Source organism: Haliaeetus leucocephalus, unplaced genomic scaffold, assembly GCF_000737465.1.
Source record: "Haliaeetus leucocephalus isolate CR32 unplaced genomic scaffold, Haliaeetus_leucocephalus-4.0 Scaffold536, whole genome shotgun sequence".
Lineage (NCBI taxonomy): Eukaryota > Metazoa > Chordata > Aves > Accipitriformes > Accipitridae > Haliaeetus > Haliaeetus leucocephalus.
In genome coordinates this window covers 7,199,426-7,222,760 of record NW_010972972.1, presented here as the reverse complement: position 1 = coordinate 7,222,760, position 23,335 = coordinate 7,199,426, and the positions used below count along the sequence as shown (strand labels likewise).

The following is a 23,335-nucleotide window of genomic DNA, read 5'->3' as shown; positions in this document are numbered from 1 at the left end:
TGTCTGGACTCTTACAACTGTCTGTTGATAAGCAGTAAAATGTCTTGTACATAGTTAGTTTTACAGTGCCAGACAAACTATGAGTGTGCTTGCAGAAAATGGTCTGGTCTAAGGAATAAGGCCAAATTTTTATTATACTCGTGGAGGAAGTCTGTATGGGGAGAGGAGATGCACTGCTGGAGCTGAGAAAAGGCCAGGTCACACTAGGGCATGGTTCCACCAACCCAGCCTTTGCTCCAAAATTTCCCATTGAATCGCTGCTCAAGTTCACCCCTCCGCAGGGTGAGCTTGTAAGCGCTCACGTGCTAGCTCCCACTCCGGAGCGTGGTGTGGAGCATGAAGAAACATTCCTCTTCCTTCTCTTTCCAGATATGGCCAAGCGTGTTGCTAACCTGCTGCGGGTGGTCCTCAGCCTGCAGCACACCCCAGAGCCCATCTCCGACTCCACGCCTGACCTGCAGCGCGTCCCTCTTCGCCTGCTCGCTCCCCACATCGGAAGGCTGCCTATGCCGGAGGACTATGCCTTGGAGGAGCTCCGCAGCCTCACCCAGTCTTACCTACGGGAGCTGACAGTGGTGACTCATTGAGGAAGAATCCCTTCCACCGATGGACAGTTTTTACCATTTGTTAACCCTTATCCTTGTTTTGAGGGCGAACAACCTCTAGCCACGCAGGTTTTTCCATAGGGGTGTAAAACAGCTTTAGTATGTGGGCTAACGCAGGAGTTTTTGTAACCTGTGGGAGCATTGAGACTGGTTGGACCTTGCTGGCTGGCACCCTCAACCAAACAACGTTTTCCTAGAATCAATAAAACACCTCTTGCCGAACCTGTCTGCAGGCGAGACTGTACCTGTGGAGGGGGGCACGGTGTGGGCTTCGGCTCCTGGCAGATCCTTTTCACTCCTTTCGTTGCGGCACAGAGGATGGTGAAGCAAGTGCTGGGACAGTTTTCCGTGGGCAGACTCCCACTTTGGTGGGGCTGCACTTGGTAAACCGATGAACCTTTGGCACCTGAACTGACCGCGGATAAGCTTTAACTGGGGCTTTATGTTAAAAGTTTGCTCTGTGGGTGGGGGAGGGAGAAGAAACTTAAGTTCAGAATTGTCTTTTCCTGCATTCTCTTGCTAAGTTGGAGACCTGTGAATGTGTTTTTTCTCTCGTTTCTCCATCCTCTGTCTCCAAAAGCAAAGCAAGCTACTTCCCTGCCTCAGGAGAAAGGGAGGTGACACCTGTGTGTGTGCCTTATGGCGTGCTCTGCGCCGTGCAGGCCTCCAAGGACGGACGTCTCCTGGGTCCTGCATGCAGTAAAACACAGGAGCTTGTCCTAATAGTTGCCGTGTTCCAGGACTCCAGGCTTCTGATGGGAGGGGGCAAATTCTGCGCCAAAAGCAAAACTGCCAAAAGAGGTCACCTGCCCAAGGAGCAGAGCAGCCTGGCTGCCCAGGCGCTTCGGACTTGCCTCTTTGCTGCCGGACAGCTGCCCGTGTAGGTAAGGGGTACACGCAGCCGCACTGCCACGTGCAGGAGTGCCCGGCACACGCTGTCGTCTCTGTGTTTGCCATGTCGCTGGGTGACATCGAGTGGAGCCACTCTCCAGCCTAAGAACATCCTGCACGTGAACAGCTGACTGTGTCAATGTGCTCTGGTGTGTACAGTCTTTACTCTTACTGTGTTTAGAAACTGACTATTTTTGAAAGAAGGAAACAAACAAAAAAAAAAAAAAGCTGTCTATTGCTCTGCTCTGATTTCAGGGTTGCTGCAGTGGCACCTCCTGCCACAGCCGGCCAGCCAGTGCTGGCAGTGGCCAGCAGCTTCCAGCCTGCCTGGTGCTGCTTTGCATTGGCCCACTGAAGGTCTTTATGCATGAGGATTATGTAAAGGTTTTTATTAAAAAAAAACAAAAAATATAAATAAATGATCTAGATTATTTTCCTGTCTTTTTGAAAACAATAAATAAAATGTTTATAGTATTCCCACAGTTTCCTTTGCTTTTTAAGTAAGATTTTGGGTTCATAGGCACGTGTCCCTTGGCTTGTCCCGCTTGGGTGGCTTGGGCTGACTCGGGTGGTGGCACAGCTCACAGGACCAGAGGGGGCAGGGGAAAGCTGCACCCTCCTGGAGCTGAATCTGTTGAGGGATGTGAGGAGCAACAGGGAAGGCGTTTTCAGGTACGCTTGGTGTGGAACAGGAATGGGGACCTGGTCACAAAGGACGTGGAAAAGGTACTGGATGTCATCTTCATCTTGGTCTTTACTGGTAGGACTGGTCTGAGACTGGTGGGAAGGGTTGGAGCGAAGAAGACTTGCCTTGATAGAGAGCGGTGAGGCTAGGGAGCACTTAGACCGGGCGTCCCAGGTCTCTGGGACCTGGCAGGGTATACCTGTAAGGGCTGAGGGAGCTGCAAGGCCGCTCCAGTACATTTGAAAGGTCGTGGTGATTGGGGGAGGTTCCTTCGGAGCCTTGGAAGCAAGCAGGAACAGCTGGAATAAAAAAAGTCACCCCTGTCTTGTGGAGGAGGATGGGGGGAGCTATGGGCTGGTGAACCTCACCTCGGTCCCTGCTGGGGTGATGGAGCTCGTCCTGGGAACCATTTGCAGAGATGGGAAGGAGAGGGGGGCTGGAGGAGGCTGGGGTGGTGCTGAGGGGGGGAAATGTCATTTCTTGGAAGGGGGATTTCTGCAAGGAGGTGAGGGACGGGCCAGGTTACAGCCTCATGGCAAATGGAGGGAAGCGCTTTTCTGTGCAGCACAGAACAGGTTTGTTCAGGCTGAAAACTGTCTGTGTGGGTGTTCAAAAAGGGGTTACATAAACCACAGATAAATATCCTCAGCTGGGTGCAAATCCAGACCTCTGCTTCCTGAGGCGGGGCAATGCTGGGTGCCTGGTGGTCTCTCCTCCTAGACTTGGGGCTGGGGGGGACCCATTGCCTGGTGCCAGCTCTTGGGCACGGAACACCATAAAAGCAGCAGCGATTAGCGTGTCCTTGCCCACACAGGGTGGCTGTCCTGCCATGCTGGCATTGCTGCATGTTAAACGTGACACCAGTTTGCTCCAGCTTCATCTCTTTCCATTATCGTAATTGCCTGTCTGCAACCCCAGCTGCTGCCCTGGGTGGAGGAGCAGCAGGGCCAGGACACGGGGCTGGCTGTGAATAATTCACTGCCTGGAAACAAAACCTCCAGCCTTAAAACTGATCAGCGCACTGCTTGGCATCTGCTGCTGGGGATCAGCGTGGGAAAGGTGCCAGGGAGGGGCTGGGGGAGCAGGAGTTGTTGGCCTCCTGCATGGCCGGAGCTGGGGAGATGCTCCAGCATCCCTGCAGCAGGGACTTCTCTGCCACTTTCCTGCTTTGTCTCCTGGGTCATGTCCCTTAACCTCCTGGGATTCTGTTCTCACCAAATGGGAATAATCTTCCTTTTCCCTGTCCTCGCTTTTTCACTGAGACCAGAGAATGGGATGTCCCTTGCTGTGCACAGCACTCCCTCCACGCCGGGGTCTGCAGCATCTGCCCTCAGCTCTTCCCACCACCCACTGCCACAGCCTCGGTGGGCTTCAGTGCCCTGACAGTCTCCCTTTCAGCCCTGGGGTTCCCTTTTCCAGCTTGCTCTGGGCCAGGATTGTGGGGAGCAACCCCCTCTGCCCCCAGCCCCCCAGGCCAGAGCCTGCCGGCAGCTCCAGACAACACAGCTAAGAGCAACCTCGTCCCTGCCCGCTCCAGCCTGCCATATGGTCCTTGTCACTGTGGTCCTGGCCCCGAGCTGCCTGGAGCAGGCAGAGAAGGAGCTGCCTGCCACCAGCGTGGCCAGGAGGGTCTCGTGGGAGTGATGGTTCAGGGGGCTGGTGGGCAAAGCCTTCCCTGGGCTTGGGGAGCTGGTGGGCAGCCAGCAGGCAGCGTGTCAGCACCCAGACCTGTCCCAAAGGGGCTCAGCTGCACCCCAACCCTGTCCCAGCCAGGAACCCTCTGGGGTCGCTCTCCATTACCCCCCTGCCACAGGGCTCGCCGCACAGAGACTATCGGTCCCTGGGGGGGGCCATGCCCCCCCTGCCCTGCCCCAGCCTTGACGTCACCCCAGCGCTTGCAGGCAGCACGTCCCCCCCCGCCGTGTCCCCCGGGACCTGCGCACGTCGGGATGGAGCCCGGATCTCGCCCGCTGCTCGCCCTCTGCCTCGCCAGCTGCCTCCTGGCCCCAGGTAAGCGGCAGAGGGGGCGGCGAGGGGCACTGACCCCCACCCAGCCCTGGGCGCGGGGAGAGGGTCCCTGGCCCCTGCGAGCAGCAGCATCCCCATGCATCGGGCATCCCTGGGTGGGGGCCGGGGCTGGTGGGCTGGGGGGCTTGGGCTGGTGGTGAGGAGGGGTGGGTGTCCCCGCATGCTTCTCCACCTCGCTCAGCTGCCAGTGGCTCCCCACAGCCGGGTCCTGGGGGTCCCTTGGGAGGGGTCCGGCTGCATTCGCTGCCGCGGCCCCTCCAGCCCCGGTCTGGGTCCCCTCGGGCTGCCGGGGGGCGCAGGGCAGGTTCGCCTACAAGCTGCTCCACGACCTCTTCGCCAACTATTCCAGTGCCCTGCGCCCCGTGGAGGACACGGACCGGGCGCTCAACGTCACCCTCCAGATCACCCTCTCCCAGATTATTGACATGGTGAGTGGCCGGGCACAGCACCGGCACCAGCAGCCCAGCCCAGCTAAAACGGGACCTTCCCTGTCACGCTCCTGGTCACCGCTTAGCCGGGCTCTGCTCTCCCCCACCGGGTCCTGCTTGACCCAGAGCTGATGCTCATCCCTCAAAACCAGCCCAAACCTTTCAAAACCAGCCCAGCTGGCCCCAAATCAGCTCAGACCCCAAAAAAACAGCACTGCCCCCACCCCCCAAAAGGAGCTTGGACCACCTGAAACCAGCTCAGACCTCTCCAACCCCCCCAAAACCAGTACAGTCCCCTTGAAAGCATCTCAGGCCCTTGGGACCCTTACAGAAGCTGCCGAGCTGGATGGTCGAGGGGGGTTGCTGGTGGCACTGGTGTCTGTCCCCCCACGCCCACCCTCTCCCCTCGGCAGGACGAGAGGAACCAGGTCCTCACCTCCTACCTGTGGGTCCGCCAGGCCTGGCTGGACGCCCACCTCACCTGGGACAAGGATGCCTATGATGGCATCGACAGCATCCGCATCCCCAGCAGCTACGTCTGGCGGCCGGACATCATCCTCTACAACAAGTGGGTTGTGCTCGGGACACCCCGTGCGCTGCTCTCGGACCTGGGGGGGGGGCTGCACGTGGTATTGCCAACCTTGGGGCTGCGTGGCTGCACGTGGGGTGGGAGCAGAGGCGTCCTGGTGTGGGTGATGCAGGGAGGTGGTCACCCCAACTGGGCGACAAGTTGGGGGCAGGGGGGGCTGGCACCAGCCTGGTGTGCCTGGCACCGACCTGCCAGCTGGGACATGTCACTGCGGGGGCAGTCAGCGGCACTGAGCCCCCTCTTTGGCGGGCAGGGTGAGACGGGGAAGGGACACGGTGCTGGGGGCAGGCGCTCGGCCCCAGCCCCGCAGACACTTGCCCCACCTGGGGCTCGGGGCCATCCCAGCCCCACAGCCGTCCCTCCCCCAGTGCCGACGACCACTTTGGCGGCTCGATGGAGACCAACGTGGTGCTGCGCTCTGATGGGCACATCATGTGGGACTCGCCCGCCATCACCAAGAGTTCCTGCAAGGTGGACGTCTCCTACTTCCCCTTCGACGGGCAGCGGTGCCACCTCACCTTCGGCTCCTGGACCTACAACGGGAACCAGATCGACCTCCGCAACCGGCTGGATACCGGGGACCTGACGGACTTTGTGGAGAACGTGGAGTGGGAAGTGCTGGGCATGCCGGCCACGAGGAACGTCATCACCTATGGCTGCTGCTCCGAGCCCTACCCTGACGTCACCTACACCCTGCTCCTCCGCCGCCGCGCCTCCTTCTACATCTTCAACCTGCTCCTGCCCTGCATCATGGTCTCCTTCCTGGCGCCTCTTGGCTTCTACCTGCCGGCCGACTCAGGGGAGAAGGTCTCACTGGGGGTGACGGTGCTGCTGGCCCTCACCGTCTTCCAGCTGCTGGTGGCAGAGAGCATGCCCCCCTCGGAGAGCGTCCCGCTCATCGGTGAGCCTCCACGGTGCCCAGGACGCTCCCATGGGACCAGAGCATCCGCACCGGGGTGATGGGCAGCATCCATGCCGGGGTGGCTGTGGTGCGGGGGGGGGGGAGCCTCTACCCCCTCTGCCGCAGCATCGCCGCTCATTGCCCACGCAGGGAAGTACTACATCGCCACCATGACCATGATCACGGCCTCCACCGCACTGACCATCTTCATCATGAATGTCCACCACTGCGGTCCGGGGGCCCGACCCGTGCCCCCCTGGGCCAGGCGGCTCATCCTCCACCACATGGCCCGGCTCTGCTGCGTCTACGAGGTGGGCGAGAGCTGCAAGAGCCCTCCGCGGGAGCTGGGCGGGCGGGCGGGCAGGGGGGACGCTGGGGGGCCAGGGGAGAGCCCCGGGGAGGTGGAGGTGGGCACCGAGGCAGGGGGCTGCCCCCGGGACCACTGCCTGTGCCACCACGACGGCTTGCTGAGGAACATCGGCTACATCGCCGGCTGCTTCCGGCGCCACCGAGCTGCCCAGCGCCGGACCAGCGAGTGGAAGAAGGTGGCCAAGGTGATGGACCGATTCTTCATGTGGGTCTTCTTCCTCATGGTCTTCCTCATGAGCGTGCTGGTCCTGGGCAAAGCTGCCTGACAGCCCCATGCACCCACCCCCCCCCGATGCACCCCCTGCCCATGACCGCCCCCGGGGATGGTGGTGGCCCCAGGTGCCCCATGAAGGTGGCTCGTCCCAAGCACCCCCTGGCCACCCATGGAGCTGCGGGTGGGAGGTCCACCAGAATCAGGGGAGAGGAGCCCCACAGCGGGACCCCCATCCCGGCCGGGGCCACCCCAGCTGCAGGGCTGAGGGGTCCCAGCCCCCCAGGTGGCTGCGCCAGGGCATGCACCCGCATCCTCCCATTGCACCCTGCACCCAAAAAATCCAATACAGTGGAAATAAACCCTGGAGCGTGTGTCTTCCCTCCCCTGCCTGGTGTCTGCGGGGGGGTCCCGGGGCCTCAATGCCCCAGGGAGGGCTGCAGCACCAGCTGGTGTGGGCTGGGGCTGTGCATGGAGTGGGCAGCAAAGAGGTGTGGGACCCTCGGGGACCCTTCTCTCCACGGGGCCATGCCTGGTCCTCACAGCCTCATCCCAAGCTCCACAGCGGAGGGAGGGCTGGGCAGAGCCTTTCCCTGCATGGATGTGTATGTATAGATAGATAAACAGACATAAAGTTGTATACAGACACACATACATACCCCTACATTGGCATCGCTGCCTGGCAGGGCCCTGGTCCCCAGGCCACCCCAGTCCCCCAGTTCCTGGTGCTGCTCAGGGGTCTCGCATCATCCCAAAACCACCCACGAAACCCCACAGTGCCCTGAGCTGCGGCCACCGCTCCCAGCCATGCCGGCCACCTCCCACCCCCTCCCACGTGCCCACCAGCGCCTGCCACCCTGCCCAGCCAGGGCTGGGTCCACCACAGCCCCCCGAGATGTCGCTCCAGCCTCCGGCAGCCCCGGTGAGGGTCCTGAGGGAGCGGGGAAGCCCCTGCCCCATCCCCTCTGGGCTCTGGCTGGCGCAAGGATGGTGCCTGGGAGGGATGGAAGGATCTGGCCGTCGACACCTTCGATGACAAACTCACGGGGCTCCCCGTGGGAAGGGGTGCAGTGCCCAGCAGGAGCTCTGGAGCTGCTGCCCACCCCAGGCAGGGCAGGTCGGTCCCGGGGTCCATCGGTGTCCGCTCAGCCCAGCCCATGCTGGCCAACATCCCACGGTGGAGACCCTGCAGTGTTGTCCCTCCCCAGGGACCCCTGCAGCAGCATGGCACGGCACGGCACGCTTTCAAGTTCAGAGCCAAAGCGGGTAGGACCATGGGGCCAACGCAGCAGCTGGTGGCACCAGCCCGCAGACAGGCCCCCAGCCTCGCTGCCGAGCAGAAGTGAAACCCCAAAAAATCATCACAGCGCTGCAGGATCCCAAGCCAGGCAGGTACAGCACCCGCTCCCACCCTGAGCAGCACCGGTGCTGCCGTTCCCCTGGCAGCCTTCGCTCCCCGGCTGCTCCTTGGAGGACCCAGGGGGTCTGGGGGGGGAGCACGCTCCGTGAGCAGGGACCCCTCTTGAGGCTGAGAGACCCCGTACCTGACACCAGGCACCGACGGCTTGGTACATGGCGTTGTTTGCATGCAGGTGACATTTAAGATACGTGTAGGAAGTTTACGCGATGAGCTTTGTATCCCGCCCTAACGTTGAGTAGAGCACTGACCACCGATCCATCTGTGCTTATTAAATATTTTACATCCCTACACTGACTGATTAGAACTCGATCAACTAACGACTAGATGAGCTCCGGCCGAGTGACCTGTGACTCTTCTCCTGACCGAGACCCTGTGCCGGGGGGCCGGACCCCGGCCCCTGCCGCTGCTGCCACGCGCGCCACATAGCGGCCGTCGGGGCTGGCCTGGGTGGCACCGAGGTCTCTCCCGGCTCCGTTACAGCCAGCGTCACCTCACCCGGGATGCCCGGCCATCCGGCACAGGGACGAAGCGACCGCTCTGTCCCTGCAGCCCTCCCTCGGGGACCTGGGAGGGAACACCCCCAGGGGGCAAAATCCCGGGGGGGGTGCAGACCCCCAAATCCCAGCAGGAGCCCAGGGCCATGCCTGGCCCCAGCAGGGAGTGGAGAAGCTGGGGGCAGGTGGGACGCGGCATCTAAACCCGGGGCAGCCACGGCACCCCAGGTTCTCCTCCATGGGGGGGTCCTGCTGCCTCTCCTGTGCCCCCCACCAGCGGGCTGGGGGGCACGGCTGACCCCAGCTGGCCGAGGGGACGCTGCAGCCTGCCTGGCATCGCACTGCCGCTCAGATCAGGGGGGGCTTTTCCCACGCAGCCATCGGTCGGGCCCTGGCTGAGCATCACCCGGCTGGGCTGCTGGCACCGACCACTCGGGCACCTCTTGGCGATTTGGTGCTTTATTTCCCTTCGCTAATTAAACCGACTTTGTCCCTAGCCAGAGTTTCCGCTACTCCTTGCATTTGCCCTCCCGATTGTCCCCCCATCCTGCTGGGGGGGGAGCGAGCGGCTGGGGGGGTCGGCTGCTGGCTGGGGTCAAGCAGCCAGGGCCTGGGCTCAGCACCCAGGGAATTCTCTTTAATTTCTCCTCCTTCCCCTTCCCCTTTCCCTTCTCATTCTCCTTCCCCTTCCCCTTCTTCTCCTTCTCCTTCTCCCTCCCCTCTGAAGCCCCCACAGGGTCCCCTTTCCTGCAGACTGTGGACTTCCCCCAGCTGCCACCCCTGATTTCCAGGGGGACATCCCAGCCCCTCCTGAGCCCCTTGCATCTGCCCATACCAGGCTGGGGAGGGCGCGGGGGGCTGCCAGGTGTCACAAAAGGGGGGTCTGCCTGTCCTGCGATGTCACAAATGGGGGGGTCTGCCTGTTGCCGTACTGTAAAAGTGGGGTGCGGAGCCCTGCGGGAGCAGGCAGTGGGTACCGCAGTCTGCCGTCATCTTGGCAGACTGCAGCCTCCGCCTCTGCCACACCAGCAGCAGCGTTGGGCGCCCATCACTGGGAACCCATGCAGTCACTGGGGATCCGCACCGCGGACCCACACCGGTGACTCGGAGCGCCGTGGCCACACCAGAGCCGGTGCCATGGAGCGCTCCAACAACCTCACCCTGGCTGAGCTGTTCCAGCTCCTCATGCTGGTGGTGCAGCTCAGCCTGGTCTCTGCTGTCCTGCAGGTCAAGCGGCTCTGGGTAGGTGGCCATTGTGCCGCACGGCACTATGGCGTGCCGTGGCGTTGCGCGGCGTGGCATGGGGTATGGCGTTGTGTGGAGTGGCGTGGGGGGCTGCGGCGTGGGGCCGGGAGCTGCTCCGGTCTCACCCAGCTCCTGGGGAATCCTACAGAGTTTGTGGAAGGAGTTGAAGAGTCAGATGAAAGCGGCGAGAGCCCATACGGAGAAGCAGAGCGGTGAGCGGCCCCGGCACCGAGCACCCCACCATCGGCCGAACCCCACGGCAGCCCTGACCCTGGGGCTGTGCCGGGGGCTGCTGGCCGCTCACTGTATCCCCTCCCTCAGCAGCTTCTCTGCAGCAGACACATAGAGATGTGGAGAAGGTCACACAGACCCTGGAGATGTGAGTGCTGGGGGAAACCCCCCCAGATCTTGCCCCAGACCCTCGCCTGCCTGTCAAGGAGGGGGTGCTGCCCTCGGGTCCCGCTGGAGGGGCCGGGGTGCAGCCGGGTCTCTTCCCTCTCCTCTCTGCAGGGCCATCATGCAGGCGTCGAGCCAGGAGTGCCTGTCCCCGGGGGCCCCGCTGGTCTCCCTGTCCTCCATCCTGGGGAGCAGCTCCTCTTCCCTGTGTTCCCTCTACTCCTTCCCGGAGCCCTGGCCCGGTGCGATGGCGGAGCTGGCGGCACTCGCTGGCTCGGGACCCCCCCAGACCCCCAAGGCTGTGAAGAGGTCGATGGACAGACTGCTGGAGTTGCCAGTGGGGGCCAAGCAAGAGCGGGTCCCTGGGGATGGTGGGGACAGGGCGCAAAGCGCCGTGGACGAGGAGTCACCCCCCAGCAGCCCCCCAGCTGTGGCCACGGACGAGGGGGAGCTCGTCCTCCAGCTCATTAGTACCATTCAGGCCGCCCAAGCAGTGACCGAGCAGCAAAGTGAGCTGCTGCAGACGGTGCTGGCCCAGCGGCAAGGGACGGCAGCGGGCTGCGGTGGGACCCCACCCAGGGACCCCCCCCTCCCCTCCGCCAAGATGGAGGTGCAGGTGCAACTGGGGTTGCTGGGGGACAGAGTCTGGCCCCAGCGCTTTGGGGCTGAGCTGCCAGCGGCAGACGCGGACGTGGACAAGGCTGCGGGTGGGGACACGGATGCGGGAAAAGAGCGAAGCAGCCTCATGGAGTGGGAAAGGAGCATCCCCGTGGAGTTGGGCAGGAGCAGCCCAGTGGAACTGGACAGGAGCAGCCCTGTGGAACTGGACAGGAGCAGCCCCATGGATGTGAAGAGGAGCAGCCCTGTGGAACTGGACAGGAGCAGCCCGGTGGACGTGAAGAGGAGCAGCCCTGTGGAACTGGACAGGAGCAGCCCGGTGGACGTGAAGAGGAGCAGCCCTGTGGAACTGGACAGGAGCAGCCCTGTGGAACTGGACAGGAGCAGCCCCATGGACGTGAAGAGGAGCAGCCCTGTGGAACTGGACAGGAGCAGCCCTGTGGAACTGGACAGGAGCAGCCCCATGGATGTGAAGAGGAGCAGCCCTGTGGAACTGGACAGGAGCAGCCCCATAGAGCCGGAAAGAAGCAGCTCCATGGGCTTGTGCAGCACCATCCCCGCTGCTGCGGGCACGAGCATCCCAGCAGAGCCTGGTCCCCGGCAGCGGGTGCCCGTGGGCAGGACACGTGGCCGGATGGCCCCGGGTCCGTGCAGGGCTGGACGGTGCCTGCGGGAGAGCTGTGCCCGCCTCTGGCGCTGCCTGAAGTCCTGGTGGAGACGCCACTGGCAGCCCTGCCGCATCCGCTTCCGCAAGCCCCCGTGCTGGCAGCGCTGGTCCCAGAAGAAAAATGGGTTCCCCTACTACTGAGCTGCTGGGGAGCGTGGGGCTGGGGATGCTCGGGGCGCTCCCCCTTCTGAAATGTCAAAAAAATTAAATGTTGTCTTGTCTGCATCCCTGGTGTCGTGGTTCGTCCCTCCCTCCCGTGGCTGGGGGTGCAACTCCCCCAGTGCCCGACTCAACGGCGACAGGCTGGCAGCGCCGGCACCCACAAAACTGGGGTTGGAGGTGGCTGGTCCCCCAGTGGGTGTGCTGGTGTCTGGGGACCCGGGTGGGCTGGAGAAATGGGCCAGAAGGAACCTCATCAAGTCCAACAAGGTGGCCAAAGGGTGTCCGGGGCTACGTCAGGAGGAGCGTGGCCAGCGGGTTCAGGGAGGGGATGCTCAACTGGGATGGCTGGGGGTGTTCAGCCCGGAGAAGAGACGGCGCGGGGGGATCTCGTCCATGTACATCAATACCTGCAGGGAGGGTGCCAAGGGTGGGGTGGGGCTGGAGGTGGGGGGCACCGACGTGAGCACTGGCAGCATTTTGGGGCACTGCTGGGTTTCATGCATGGTTTGGGGTGGCGTGAGACCCCCGAAGGGGAAATTCTGGTTGTGACTGCTCAGAGGTGGTAATTTGAGACCAAGGAATGAGCTGGCATGAAGGGCCTGGAGGTCTGTTGGGGAGGCTCACACAATCAAATCCAGCAGGTGTTAAAAGTCAGATTTATTCTTCGGTAAAAAGTTAGTTAGAACTCCGATAACATTAGTGAGCCACAGGCTCAATGATGTAAGGGGAATTGGTACTACACAGCCGCCTTAAGAATCCTTAAGATTTAAAAGCGATGACTCAAAATGCGCGTATCACTCACCTAAAAGATGAGGGCTCTCAACCTCGAGGAGTTACCTGGGGCGGCATCCTGACCCAAGGAGAGAGTCCCGGACTGCAGACCCGCTGCTCCGAGGAGGACTGACTCAGGGTGTCCTCCGGCGGGACCCCCTTTATACCCTTGTCGAGTCTGACAGAGAGCTGGTCCTTATTTTTCCCCCTTCCCAGACTGTTGTTCCCCCCTGGGGCTGGATGCTGGATCCCGGTGGGGGCTGGATGCTGGACCCCATGCGGCGTGGCCATCCGTGCACGCCCGTCGTTCACGCGTGTCCGTGCGAGTGTCTGCTGGGACTGTGTGCGCAGCCTGGCTCCTGCTTGGTCCCGGGGTGGGCAACGGTGGCAGCCGGGTGGTGAAGGAACCGGCAACCCCCCCCAGGGAGACATCGACAGGTGGTGCCTGCGGTCGCTCCCACCAGTGGGCTGAGCGTGATGCCCTGTTTCCCCGGTGGCTGCGGCCGAGCCCCAGGTCAGCTCTTGGTGCCAGCCCAGGGAGGCGATGGCCATGTCGCGGTGGGCAGCGGTGACCATGTCACTGTGACGTCACCTCGCGCCTGTGACACGGGTGCCCCGGCGGGTATAAAAGGGGCTGCTCCTGGAGACGGGGGAACATTCCGGGGAGAACCTCGGAGCTGTTGGGCAGGAGTTTAGAGGAGACTCGCAAACGACCTGTCCTTTGTCCACCATGCAGTGGAATGTCTCTGGCGGTGAAGAGGAAGGTGAGGGCAGAGCATCCCCACAGTCCCCACAGCCGGCTGCCGGGCGAGGGGGTCCGTGTGCGGCACCCCCAGCCTCGCTCATATGCCGAGTAGAGGCAGGCGTGCATGAGTGCAGATGCCCTGAGCTTGGGGACCATCCCTGCGAGCATCCGTGCCCCTCACACCCCGCTCGCTCCCGACTCGCAGGTGTAACCACCCAGGCAGAAGCGGTGAAAGAAGACCTCCGCATGGTCCGGGCGCGCCTGGCCCGCTGTTCTGCAGCATCCCAAAGCCACAGGGCGCTGCTGCAGTGTCTGGTAGGTGGGGAGCGGTCCCCTTGTCCCCGGGGACTGGGGCTGCGAGACCGGAGCCCCTGACCCCTCCTTTCACCATGCAGGGGCAGAAGCAGCAGGAGCTGCAGAAGACCTTGGAGCGGCTCACCTCGGAGGTCAGTGTCCCCTCCTGTACCCACGTCCCCCAGCTGCGGCGGCTGGGGCTGTGTCAGGGGCTCAGTGCCTGCGTGCGGCTCCTTTTCCCAGAACTGTCTCGTGGCACGCTGTTTCGAAGAGAGCGGCCAGGAGCTCCAGCAACTGGAGGGGCAGGTGGCCCAGATGAAGGTGAGTTCACAGAACCACGGTCTGGTTGAGGTTGGAAGGGGCCGCTGGAGATGATCTGATCTTGTCCAATGCCCCTGCTTAAGCGGGGTCCCCTAGAGCCAGTTGCTCAGGTCCATGTCCAGATGTGGACCGCGTCCAGAGCTGGGCCTGGGGGGGTCCCTCTGTCCGCCTGCAAGGCTGGGAAGGAGAGAGGACGCAGGGGCAAAGGCAGTGCCCGAGGGGAGCCGGGAAGGGATAATGCGGAGGGGAGGGCGCTTGTGGGAATGTCCAGTGCCCTGATGGCTTCTCCTCCTCCTCTCTCGCAGAAGCGCTTTCAAATAGCAAAGAGCGAGGCAGTCGCAAGCCTGGAAGAGGCACAGAAGGTACAGGGAAGAAGGATGCCCATCCTGGCAGGGTCAGGGAGGGGGTGCCAGTGCTGGGTGCCCGCACCCCAGCATCCACGGGCGGGGTCATTGACTTTGGGATGTGGCATCCGCGATGGAGGGATTGGGCCCCTGCCCCTCCTGCAGATGTTGCCGTTCCCTCTTCTCTCCCAGGCAGACCGCTTTTGGGAAAAGGCAGAGGGAGGCACAGCAGTGCAGGTCCCTGGCGCCTCCCCCCCCCATCTCCTGCCAAGTCCTGGGCTGCCAGCAAGCACAGGCTGAGCCGGGCATGGGGCGAGGGGGCACGCAGGACCGCTGGCCGGGTGCGGGTGTGCAAGTGGCTGATGGGCGCTGAGAGATGGGAAGCAGGGGCAGCGCCGTGTGCGAGGGGGTGTGTGTCTGTGAGAGGGCATCTGATGGTTCCCCATTCCCGCAGGCGGCAAAGGCTGCGGCGACCAGTCGAGGAGCCGGCAGAGATGCTGAGCAGAGCTCCGCGCTGACAGCAAGCAGCAAGGAGCTGCTGCAGCCTATGGTAGGTATGGAGGGGCTCCTGGTCCACAGGGGCTGGGGCTGCAGACCCTGAGCCCCTGCTCTCCTTTCTGCACGCAGAAGGAGAACCATCAGGAGCCACACGATGCCGTACAGCAGCTCAGCACTAAGGTTGGTGTCCTCTCCTCTGCCCCTGACCCAGAGCTGCGTTGGCTGGGGCTGAGAGGTTGGAAGGGACCGCTGGAGGTCATCTTGTCGTCTCCAACCCCCCTGCTCAGAGAGGGTCACCGAGTGCCGGTTGCCCAGCGGCGTGACTAGGGAGGACAATTTTCGCAGGCTATGGGGGGGGTCCATCGCTTCCCCACGCCTGGCCTTGCGAGTCACCCAGTTTCCCAGTAGTGCCCTAGGGCAGCGGGGGAGTGAGTGGGCACAGCCCTGGGGCTGGAGAGGGGCGAGGGTGCCAAGGTCCCAGCCCAGCTGCCCGCACGACGCACCCGTGGTTTTGCAGGAGGAAAAGTTCCGTGCCCTGATAGCATCCTGGCTCAAGGAGGACAAGCAGGAGAATGAGGTAGTGCCGAAGGGGCCGGGGGAAAACGGGCGGGTGCCCACGGTCCCTGGGGCCACAGCAGGCTCAGGGACTCAGACCCTTCCCTCTCCCAGGCGCTGCGTCAGGAAATAAGAAATCTGGAAGAGAGACTGGAGGAGGAAGAGGGCTGGTAAGCGGGGTCCCTCGCCCCACACGGGTGTCCCTGCAGCACCCGGCGCCATGGGGCTGCCAATGCTGGTGCCAGGGGAGCCCCATCCCTGCCTGGGGTGGGGGGGTGTGTGTGGAAGGGGACCCCCGGCGTGGCCACGGAGGTCTGTAATGTGTCCAACCAAGCCCTGTTGCCTGCAGCCAGTATCAGAGGAAGAAGGAGGCAGAGATGCCGGAGACTGTGCTGCCGGAGGTGGTGGAAGCACGGCTGGTAAGGGGGAAGAGCCTGTGGGTCTCCCTGAGGAGAGGGGTCCACGGAGGTGCCAGCCACGCGTGGGCTACGCTCCCGTGCAAGGCAACTCCGTGCAACTCCAGCTGTCCCGGCCGTGCGGCAGTGCTTGACAAGTGTCCTTGCTCTGTGTTGACCTGCAGGAGAGGGACGTGCGGGCGAGGAGACGCGGTTTCAGTTACTGGCTGCAGTGAGTGTCCCCACCGGGTGATGGGCTGGACGCCTGCTCCAGCCGGTGGGGCCCCTCCATCCCTCCTGGGGCTGGGATGCATCCACCCTGCCCTGTCTCCCATACTTCTTCTGCCCCACAGGACACTCCTCCTGCTCTTTGTCGGCCTGGAGCTGGCCATCGTCTTTGCAGTGGCTGCTGCCATGCTTTACGCGTCCTGGTACGACCCCGAGGTCTTCCACCGCCTGCTGCCCGAGGAAGCCTACGCCAACCTGACATGCGTGCTGGAAGCCTACGCCAACCTGGCATGCGTGCTGGGAAAGACCCTCCGAGCAGCCAGTGAGGGGCTGCTGCCTTTTTGACCACCCCTCCCAGTAAAGCCTTATTTAGCATTGTGGACAAGCTGCAAGGATTGCTTGACAGGTTTTCATAGGCACTGGCCAACCCTGGGATTGGCATTCGTAATAAAGATCGGCTTTCCCTGACTGGCCTCGCTTGATACGCAACCATTCAGCTTGTCGGTCCCAATCGTCCTTCTCACTGGTGACCGTCCTGATTTGGGCCAGGCAGTCTACCCGTTGGTTCCATTTCGCAGCTGGGCTTCCATCCCGAGCATGGCCCTTCACCCATCCCACCTTTAAAGGTCAGGACCTCCCTATTGCCGGGGAGATGTTGCCAGTCCTCTGTCCTCCACTCTTTCGCACGACCTACCTCCCACTTTTGTCTGTTCTTTCAATCATAGTGTTATACAGTATGACCCCTACATGGGGTGCATGGCAGCGGTGACGGGGTCTGGCCCCCAGCACAGGGTCTCGGTCAGGAGAAGAGTCACAGGTCACTCGGCCGGAGCTCATCTAGTCATTAGTTGATCGAATTCTTATCAGTCAGTGTAGGGATATAAAATATTTAATAAGCACAGATGGATCGGTGGTCAGTGCTCTACTCCACTTAGCGTTAGGGCAGGATACAAAGCTCATCGCGTAAGCTTCCTACACGTATCTTAAATGTTACCTGCATGCAAACAACGCCACGTACCAAGCCGCCGGTGCCTGGTGTCAGGTACGGGGTCTCTCAGCCTTGAGAGGGGTCCTTGCTCAGGGGGTGATCCCTGCCCCACAGCCAGCTGCTATGGAGGGGGAGCGCTGGGGACCCCGATGGCTGCAGATACTTACAGCATCAAGGGGCTGACTCAGTCAGGTTTTGTGCCGTGTTCATGCTGTTTCAGCTGCTCATCAGCCCATTCTCCAACCAGAACATGGGGTTTTTTTGGTTTTGATGCTCGGTTCTCACTGACAGCCTCACACCAGAGGATGACCTTCGGTTAGGCTTACTTGCTGAGCACCTGCCCGGACCCAAGTCCCGTTATCTCACACCGGAGGAGCACACCCCTCACAATCCCCTCCACAGCAACCGGCGCTGAACGTGGCGCCTTCCCCTTGTGCAGCTGCAACGGCAGCTTCCCCTTCAAATCCCCCACTTCCACCCGGCGAGAGCCCTGCGGCTGCTGCAGGACCCTGCCAGTCGCCCACGGCCCCCCCGGCATCACAGCATCACCCACCGCCAGCCGCCGGCTCCAGCCCCTCCAGAGCGGATCGCTTCTCCTCCGCGTCCTTCAGCCGGGAGCAGGACCCTGATCCTCAGCATCCGCAGCTGCACCGGGGTCCCCGTCCCAGCCGTCTCCCTCTGCCCGGGGGTGCAGGAGGTGCTGAGCCCTGGCACGGGATACTCGGGGTCTTCCCAGATGGGGGGAGTCACCGCTTCCTCCTGTGAAGCACCGATGGTGATACAAGGAAAGAACACAGTGGCTTTGTTCTACTGACTAGTGGTGGATAAGAAATCCTGTATGTTGCAAAATGTGTAAGAGACCAGAGAAAATTACTTCTGGCCGACCTTGCAAATTCCCTGAGAAGATAAAAACCTTAGGCCCTTTTAGATAACTTAGCTTAGAGTGTCAATATGGTTTGTGACAAAAGAATGTAAGTCGAGAAAAGATAGATAGTAGAGTTACTAATGGACATTCTTTAGGATAAGTTGTATCAAACATGTAAAGTGTCCCACTGCGCAGAATCACTAGAAAAGGGTTAACTAGCAGACAAGTGAGGAAGACTATCAAAGACCACCAGAGGACCCCTGAAGACCACCAAAGATCTCGAGTGCACCTGCAACAAGGACATTTACACACATTAATGATTTCCCAGAATTCAGGTGATTATGTTAATTATTTCCAGGAAAAATCATGAATATGTATTATATACAAAATAATCTCAACTGTTGAAAGTATTGGTATGCACGATAGGTGGAACGATCCCCCAGTGCATCCAGCGCTGCAATAAAGAATGCCTACTTTCTAAAACTCCAAAACTGAGTCTTAGAGAGTTTCTGAAGTGCCGATTTACGGTAACAACGGGACCTGCGGCTGCTTCGACTGTGCCTACCCGGGTCGGGTGCAGGGGGGACCCCCAGGGATGCAGGTGGCCGGGCATCCCAGGGGAGGGCTGCCAATCCAGGGGTGTCCCAGGGCGAACGATGCTGACCCCAGCCCCTCCGCCTGCTTTCCAGACAAGAAGAACCAGGAATGCCGGAACAGCCCAGGTAGGAGCTGTCTTGCCCCCAGGGCCGTGGGAACAGGGTGCTGTCCCTCCAAACCACCATGGGTCCTCCCAACAGCAGCTGGGGAGCGCGCAGTGCCATGCTGACATGGGGGGGGATCCCTGGGGAGGGAAGCTGCTGCTGTGCCTGGGGAGGGCAGCGTCCAGCCGGAGCTGCTCTGGAGGATCCTGCTTGTCTCACCCCGGTTTTCCCCAGGTGGCCTGCCCCCAAGTTAAAGCAAAGGCAATTTATCTCACAGGGGTTTCCTGACCGTCCCCCACAGCCACGTTGCAAGGCAGGAGGGGCAGCGGCTGCACTGGGCGCTCAGGGCAGGGGGACAGTAAAAATAACTGGGAGGACGGAGGTGGGGGCTGGACCTGGGCCCGAGAAATCCCGGCCAGGATCGCTATAAAAAGAAAGAGCATTTGCTTCTGACTTCTCCTGCCGGCAGCGGGTGGGTGCCAAGGGGCTGGGTGCCGTGGGAGCTGGGGAGCAGCACCCCAACCCCGCGCCTGCCGCAGGGTGCAGGTAACGCTTCTTGCTGGGGCTCCTGGGGGGTTTGTTCCCCACGGGTGATGCCGCAGACCTGTGGGCTGCCGGGGCTGTGCTGCCAGGCATCGGGGACGCCCGCCTGCTGGCAGGGTTTAATGCAAGGAATGGGGTCGGGGTCTCGGCCGGTGCTGGGAGGTGTGCTGAGCAGGGTGCCCCTGGCCAGGGATGCAGCTGGGGCTGCTTTCCCCCAGTCTGCCCTGCTTCTCTCCACAACCCCCTCCCAGGCCCTGCTGCCCTCCCCAAGCTGACCCTGCTCTCGCTCCCCCACCTCCCCAGCCGCTTGCGGAGGAACCGGCTGCTTCCCTGTCTGCAGCACTGTGGCAACTGGGGGCTTCCCCCAGGGCAGCTCTGCCCGCCATGGAGCATCTGACGCTGGGCTTGGTGCTGCTGGCCGGGACCCTGGCCGCTGGCACCCCCCCACGCCGACGAGACCTCAACACCGTCAAGGAAGTGGCACTGGACATGGCCCCCACTTCCTTCGACGACCAGTACCAGGGCTGCAGCCGCATGATGGAGGAGCTGCTGGAGGAACTCAACCGCACTGAGTTCGTCAACAACAGCGTCTACGCCAAGACCTGGACCCTCGCCGCTGCCGAATGGCGGAGCCGACAGGGCCGTGTCCCCCGGCTGCCGGCGCTGCGGCCGGAGCAGGCGGTCGCCCTCCTGGCGTACACGCTGCCGGAACCCCTGTACGAGGTGTTCAACAATGCCGTGCGTAAGGCTGGGCGCTCCCGCGAGGAATACCTGGGTGCTTTCCACTTCAAGGCGCTGCATTTCCTCATGATCGAGGCCCTGCGCACCCTGCGGGATGCCCAGCCCCGCCGCTGCCACCGTGTCTACCGGGGCATCCGGGACATCCGCTTCACCGCCCAGCACCACCAGCGTGTCCGCTTCGGCCACTTCACCTCCACCTCCCTCCGGGAAGAGAGCACCCAGCCCTTCGGCCAGGACACCTTATTCTCAGTGGACACCTGCTACGGCGTCTCCATCAGGAACTTCTCCTACATCCCCACAGAGGAGGAGGTCCTCATCCCACCCTTCGAGATCTTCGAGGTCACCAACGTCACCCGCGACAAGCACAGAGCCTTCATCCAGCTCCGCTCCCAGGGCACGCGCAGCACCTACAACTGCGAGTTGGTGAAAGGTGATGTCCCCAACGGACGGTCCCTCCCCGCTCCGGGGTGCAGGGGACGGGGGTGGCCCCGTCCCACCAGATCTGCTGGGAAAGGGGGCTCTCGATCGTGGGGAGGGTGATGCGGGGCGCTTGCTTTCGGGCACACATCTTCGCACGTCTCCCAGCCGCTCTCCCCCGGGGTTTGCAATGGGGGCCCTCGGCAGCAACGCATGGCACAGCACGGAACGGCGTGGCACCGTGCAGGACGGCACGGCGCGGGTGGGTCGGGGCGAGGAGCGGTGCGGTGCGGAGCATGCAGCAGCCACGTAGACAGAGTTGGTTTCTTTGGCAGAGATGAGATGCAAGAGCCAGCCGTGCGTCTTCAGCGCAGGTGAGCTGAGAGCCCCCGCAGCGGCTGGGGAGGGTGGCCCCCGGCTGGGGCCCCCCATGCCCCCCCATCTGCCCCTGACTCCCCCTCTCCGGCACCCCCAGGCAGGAGTGTCCCCAGGGACCCCCCACGCCTCTGGGGGCTCCTCCTGGCAGCCACAACCCTGGCAGTCATCGGGGGCCTCTGAGCCACGACGCCACCGCACCCCAGCAAGGAAAAGGGATCGGGAATGGGAGCCCCCAGCTTCACGGAGATGGCAGGATGGGTCGGAGCAGCAGGAGGGGCTGGGGGCATGGGGACAGCCCCGCTGCAGGGTCCCACATGGCGGCCACCTGTGCCCAGCCCAGCCCTGCCATGGTGCCACCGGCTCTGGGACGCGCCGGCAGCCCCGGGACACCAGCGGAGCCTGGATGAGGACTTTTGCAGAGCCACGGCTGGGGCTTTTGGATACAGCTGAGCGTGGGGTCTGCAAGGGGCTGCCCCAGGGACGGGGGGCTGGTGCTGACAGGGACCGGGGAGACGCAGCAGGGCTGCTTTTGGGGGTTTCCCTGCCCAGCCTGTTGCTCCGCCACTCCCCTTTGCCTGGCTCCCAGAAGAATAAAGACTTGCTGTGGGACCAGGGTGTCTCTGGGGGTTTCCTGCAGCTCCCTGGGCTGCGGGCAGCTCATGGGGGCAGCAGCCGGGGTCTTCTCCAGCACACACCCCCCCCATCACCATCCCTCCTGCATCCAGAGCATCCCACGGAGCAATGACCGTGCCCTGGGTCCTGCTCGAGGGATCCGGGGGGGTTCTCCTGCTGGGGTCTGTCCCCCTGCCTGTCCCCAGCTGCCTGCAGCCCAGGGGGGATCGCAGCCCCCACCAGCACCCGAGGGAGCAGGGAGGGGGCTGGCACCAGCCACCCCAGCCCCAGCGCCCAGAGCCCTGTCAGGAGAAGATGGGTGGGGGGCTGCCCCATGGAGCAGCACGTGGGGCTCAGCAGTGCTGTGCCAAGGGACAGCTCTGAGCCCCGCCGGGTGCAGAGGGGGACATGATGGGCCCAGCTCCCCGGGGGTCCCTGCACCCCTGGGCTCCCCACCCTCCTCCTCCAGGGCAGGGTGCAGCCATGAGGCCAGGCACCCCCAGAGCAGAACCAGGGCTGTCCGTGGTTCTCCAGCCCCTCGCCGGGCAGGGAGGGGGTCAGGGATGGATCCTGCCCTCTGCGGTCACCAGAGCCACCTCCTCTCCTTCCCTCCTCGCCCCATGGGTGCCCTCTGCACCCAGGGGTGGCCCCGTCCCCAGGACATGGGTGACACCAGGCAGCCTTCACGTGCTTTATTAAACCCTGGGGTCCCACAGCTGGCTGTGGGCAGGTCCCAGGGTCGGCCTGGGCAGTGCTCCGGGCTCAGCGAGGGGCGCCGGGAGCCCCACGCACAGCAGGGCCAGCAGACGCGGGGCCGTGCGGACCCCACGGCGGGGCACGGAGACAGACCTCCATGGAGGCGTCACGTCCCCACACAGCAGTGCAGGGCCGTGGGAGCGGGGACCTGCACTGCACGGTGCTCACCCGTCACGAGTTGCTCCCCGGTCTCAGCCCAGTCCCCCGCTCTCAGCAGGGGCCGGGGCTGGTGCCGGGGGCGGCCACCGCACCTCCCTGGTGTCGACGCCGAGGGGACTGAGCACCACGCAGGTGAAGTTAGTGTAGAGGTGCTGGGCACCGAAGGAGCTGAAGTGCAGGTCACGGCGCAGCACTACCCCTGAGCCCTGCGGCTCCTCTCTGCGGACCCAGCGAGACCCATTAGCGCCTGTCCCCGGCTCCATGACACCCACCCTGGGCTGGGGGACCCAGCGTCCCTGCCCCAACGGAGGCTGCCCTCTTTGCCAGCCGCTGCCCCCCCCAGGAGGCCCCGACCCCGTACTCACAGCACCGTTCCCTCGCTCACGACGCCGTCCGGGTGCAGCTTCTCCACGAAGGAGCCGTTCCCCAGCCAGTAGAGCAGCGTGAGCTCGGGGAGGCAGCTCACCGCCTCGCATGAGACCATCACTCTCTTGCCTGGAGCCAGAGGGGACGCAGGGTCAGAGGGGCTGCGAGGGTCCCCGGTGGCCCCCGGGCCAGTTTGCCCCTGACCACAGGTGCAGCCTGCCCCCCCCCAAAGGGAAATATCCCCTCACCTCACCAGCACCCCAAAATTTTGGCACCTCCTGTGTCTGCTGGGGCTGGTGCAGGGGCTGACCCCCCCTGTGCCTCCTCCCGGCTGGGGGTCTCACTGCAGCCCCCTGTCCCCAGGCCACCACTGCTATGGCCCTGGGGGTCACTCACCTGGGTGGGGGGGCTCTGCCGGCATCCGCAGGCCGGTGATGCTGGGGGGCTTCAGGGCCATGGCACCTGGGGGAGCAGAGCTGGGTGAGGCGGGAGCACAAGAGCTGCCCCCCCCCCGAGACCCCACATCCCTGGGGTGGGTGGGAGCACAGGGTCCCGCAGAGAAAAACGGGAGCACGGCTCAGCCCCAGCCCCCCGCACAGGCCCCCTGGGGGGTCACAGAGCCCAGAATTGGCCCTGTCCACCCCCTCCCCATAGCAGCCCCCACTTACCCGTGCAGCGGGCGGCCAGTGCGCAGCAGAGCAGGGGCAGAAGCAGCCGGGCAGGGGGTCCCGACATCCCTGCGGGCAGAGACGGGGCTCAGCACCGGGCACACCGGGATGCTCCCCCCGAGCCCCGGAACGGTTCCCCCCCAGCATCCCCCAAACCCCGGGACGGTCCCGGTGTCCCGTCCCCCCCCGCCAGGCATCGGTCTGGTTCCCCCTCCCAGGGTTGGGGGGGGTCCCGGCTGGTGTGTCCCCCCCCCGCCTCCGCGGCGGCCGTACCGGCAGGT

At 63.2% G+C, this 23,335-nt stretch overlaps 4 protein-coding genes across 6 annotated transcripts in view; 3 read left to right on the top strand and 1 right to left on the bottom strand.

Annotated features, from left to right (window-relative positions):
• NUP98 (nucleoporin 98kDa) overlaps positions 1–1,708 on the top strand; it is a 40,912-nt gene extending 39,204 nt beyond the window's left edge. For 2 of the 3 annotated variants that reach the window (XM_010576687.1, XM_010576686.1), the window contains exon 33: positions 370–1,708. In XM_010576687.1, the coding sequence (XP_010574989.1) occupies positions 370–587 (218 nt within the window). In that variant the 3' untranslated portion in view covers positions 588–1,708. The remainder of the gene's footprint in view (positions 1–369) is intronic. The other variant, XR_774939.1, reaches the window with a different exon arrangement.
• A 2,422-nt stretch (positions 1,709–4,130) lies between these two features.
• CHRNA10 (cholinergic receptor, nicotinic, alpha 10 (neuronal)) lies at positions 4,131–6,762 on the top strand. The gene is made up of 5 exons (XM_010576774.1): positions 4,131–4,191; positions 4,471–4,637; positions 5,051–5,205; positions 5,595–6,127; positions 6,278–6,762. Exons 1-5 carry the CDS (start codon positions 4,131–4,133, stop codon positions 6,760–6,762), a joined length of 1,401 nt encoding a protein of 466 aa, XP_010575076.1.
• Positions 6,763–19,341: 12,579 nt separating this feature from the next.
• On the top strand, positions 19,342–20,673 carry ART1 (ADP-ribosyltransferase 1). Its single transcript, XM_010576773.1, has 3 exons — positions 19,342–20,128; positions 20,451–20,489; positions 20,591–20,673. Exons 1-3 carry the CDS (start codon positions 19,342–19,344, stop codon positions 20,671–20,673), a joined length of 909 nt encoding a protein of 302 aa, XP_010575075.1.
• Positions 20,674–22,052: 1,379 nt separating this feature from the next.
• Positions 22,053–23,121, bottom strand: IL18BP (interleukin 18 binding protein). The gene is made up of 4 exons (XM_010576772.1): positions 23,055–23,121; positions 22,783–22,848; positions 22,386–22,515; positions 22,053–22,239 (listed from the first exon to the last, which is right to left on the bottom strand). The coding sequence occupies exons 1-4, from the start codon at positions 23,119–23,121 to the stop codon at positions 22,053–22,055; spliced, it is 450 nt and encodes a 149-aa protein (XP_010575074.1).
• Between the last annotated feature and the right edge of the window lie 214 nt (positions 23,122–23,335).

Coding starts and splice junctions, on each gene's coding strand:
- IL18BP (XM_010576772.1), bottom strand. CDS start 23,121: ATGTCGGGACCCCCTGCCCGGCTGCTTCTGCCCCTGCTCTGCTGCGCA. Junction 22,849..23,054: donor ACTGGCCGCCCGCTGCACGG/GTAAGTGGGGGC, acceptor CTGCTCCCCCAG/GTGCCATGGCCCTGAAGCCC. Junction 22,240..22,385: donor GTGAGCGAGGGAACGGTGCT/GTGAGTACGGGG, acceptor CTGGGTCCGCAG/AGAGGAGCCGCAGGGCTCAG.
- ART1 (XM_010576773.1), top strand. CDS start 19,342: ATGGAGCATCTGACGCTGGGCTTGGTGCTGCTGGCCGGGACCCTGGCC. Junction 20,129..20,450: donor CAACTGCGAGTTGGTGAAAG/GTGATGTCCCCA, acceptor TTTCTTTGGCAG/AGATGAGATGCAAGAGCCAG. Junction 20,490..20,590: donor GCCGTGCGTCTTCAGCGCAG/GTGAGCTGAGAG, acceptor CGGCACCCCCAG/GCAGGAGTGTCCCCAGGGAC.
- CHRNA10 (XM_010576774.1), top strand. CDS start 4,131: ATGGAGCCCGGATCTCGCCCGCTGCTCGCCCTCTGCCTCGCCAGCTGC. Junction 5,206..5,594: donor GACATCATCCTCTACAACAA/GTGGGTTGTGCT, acceptor TCCCTCCCCCAG/TGCCGACGACCACTTTGGCG. Junction 6,128..6,277: donor GGAGAGCGTCCCGCTCATCG/GTGAGCCTCCAC, acceptor TTGCCCACGCAG/GGAAGTACTACATCGCCACC.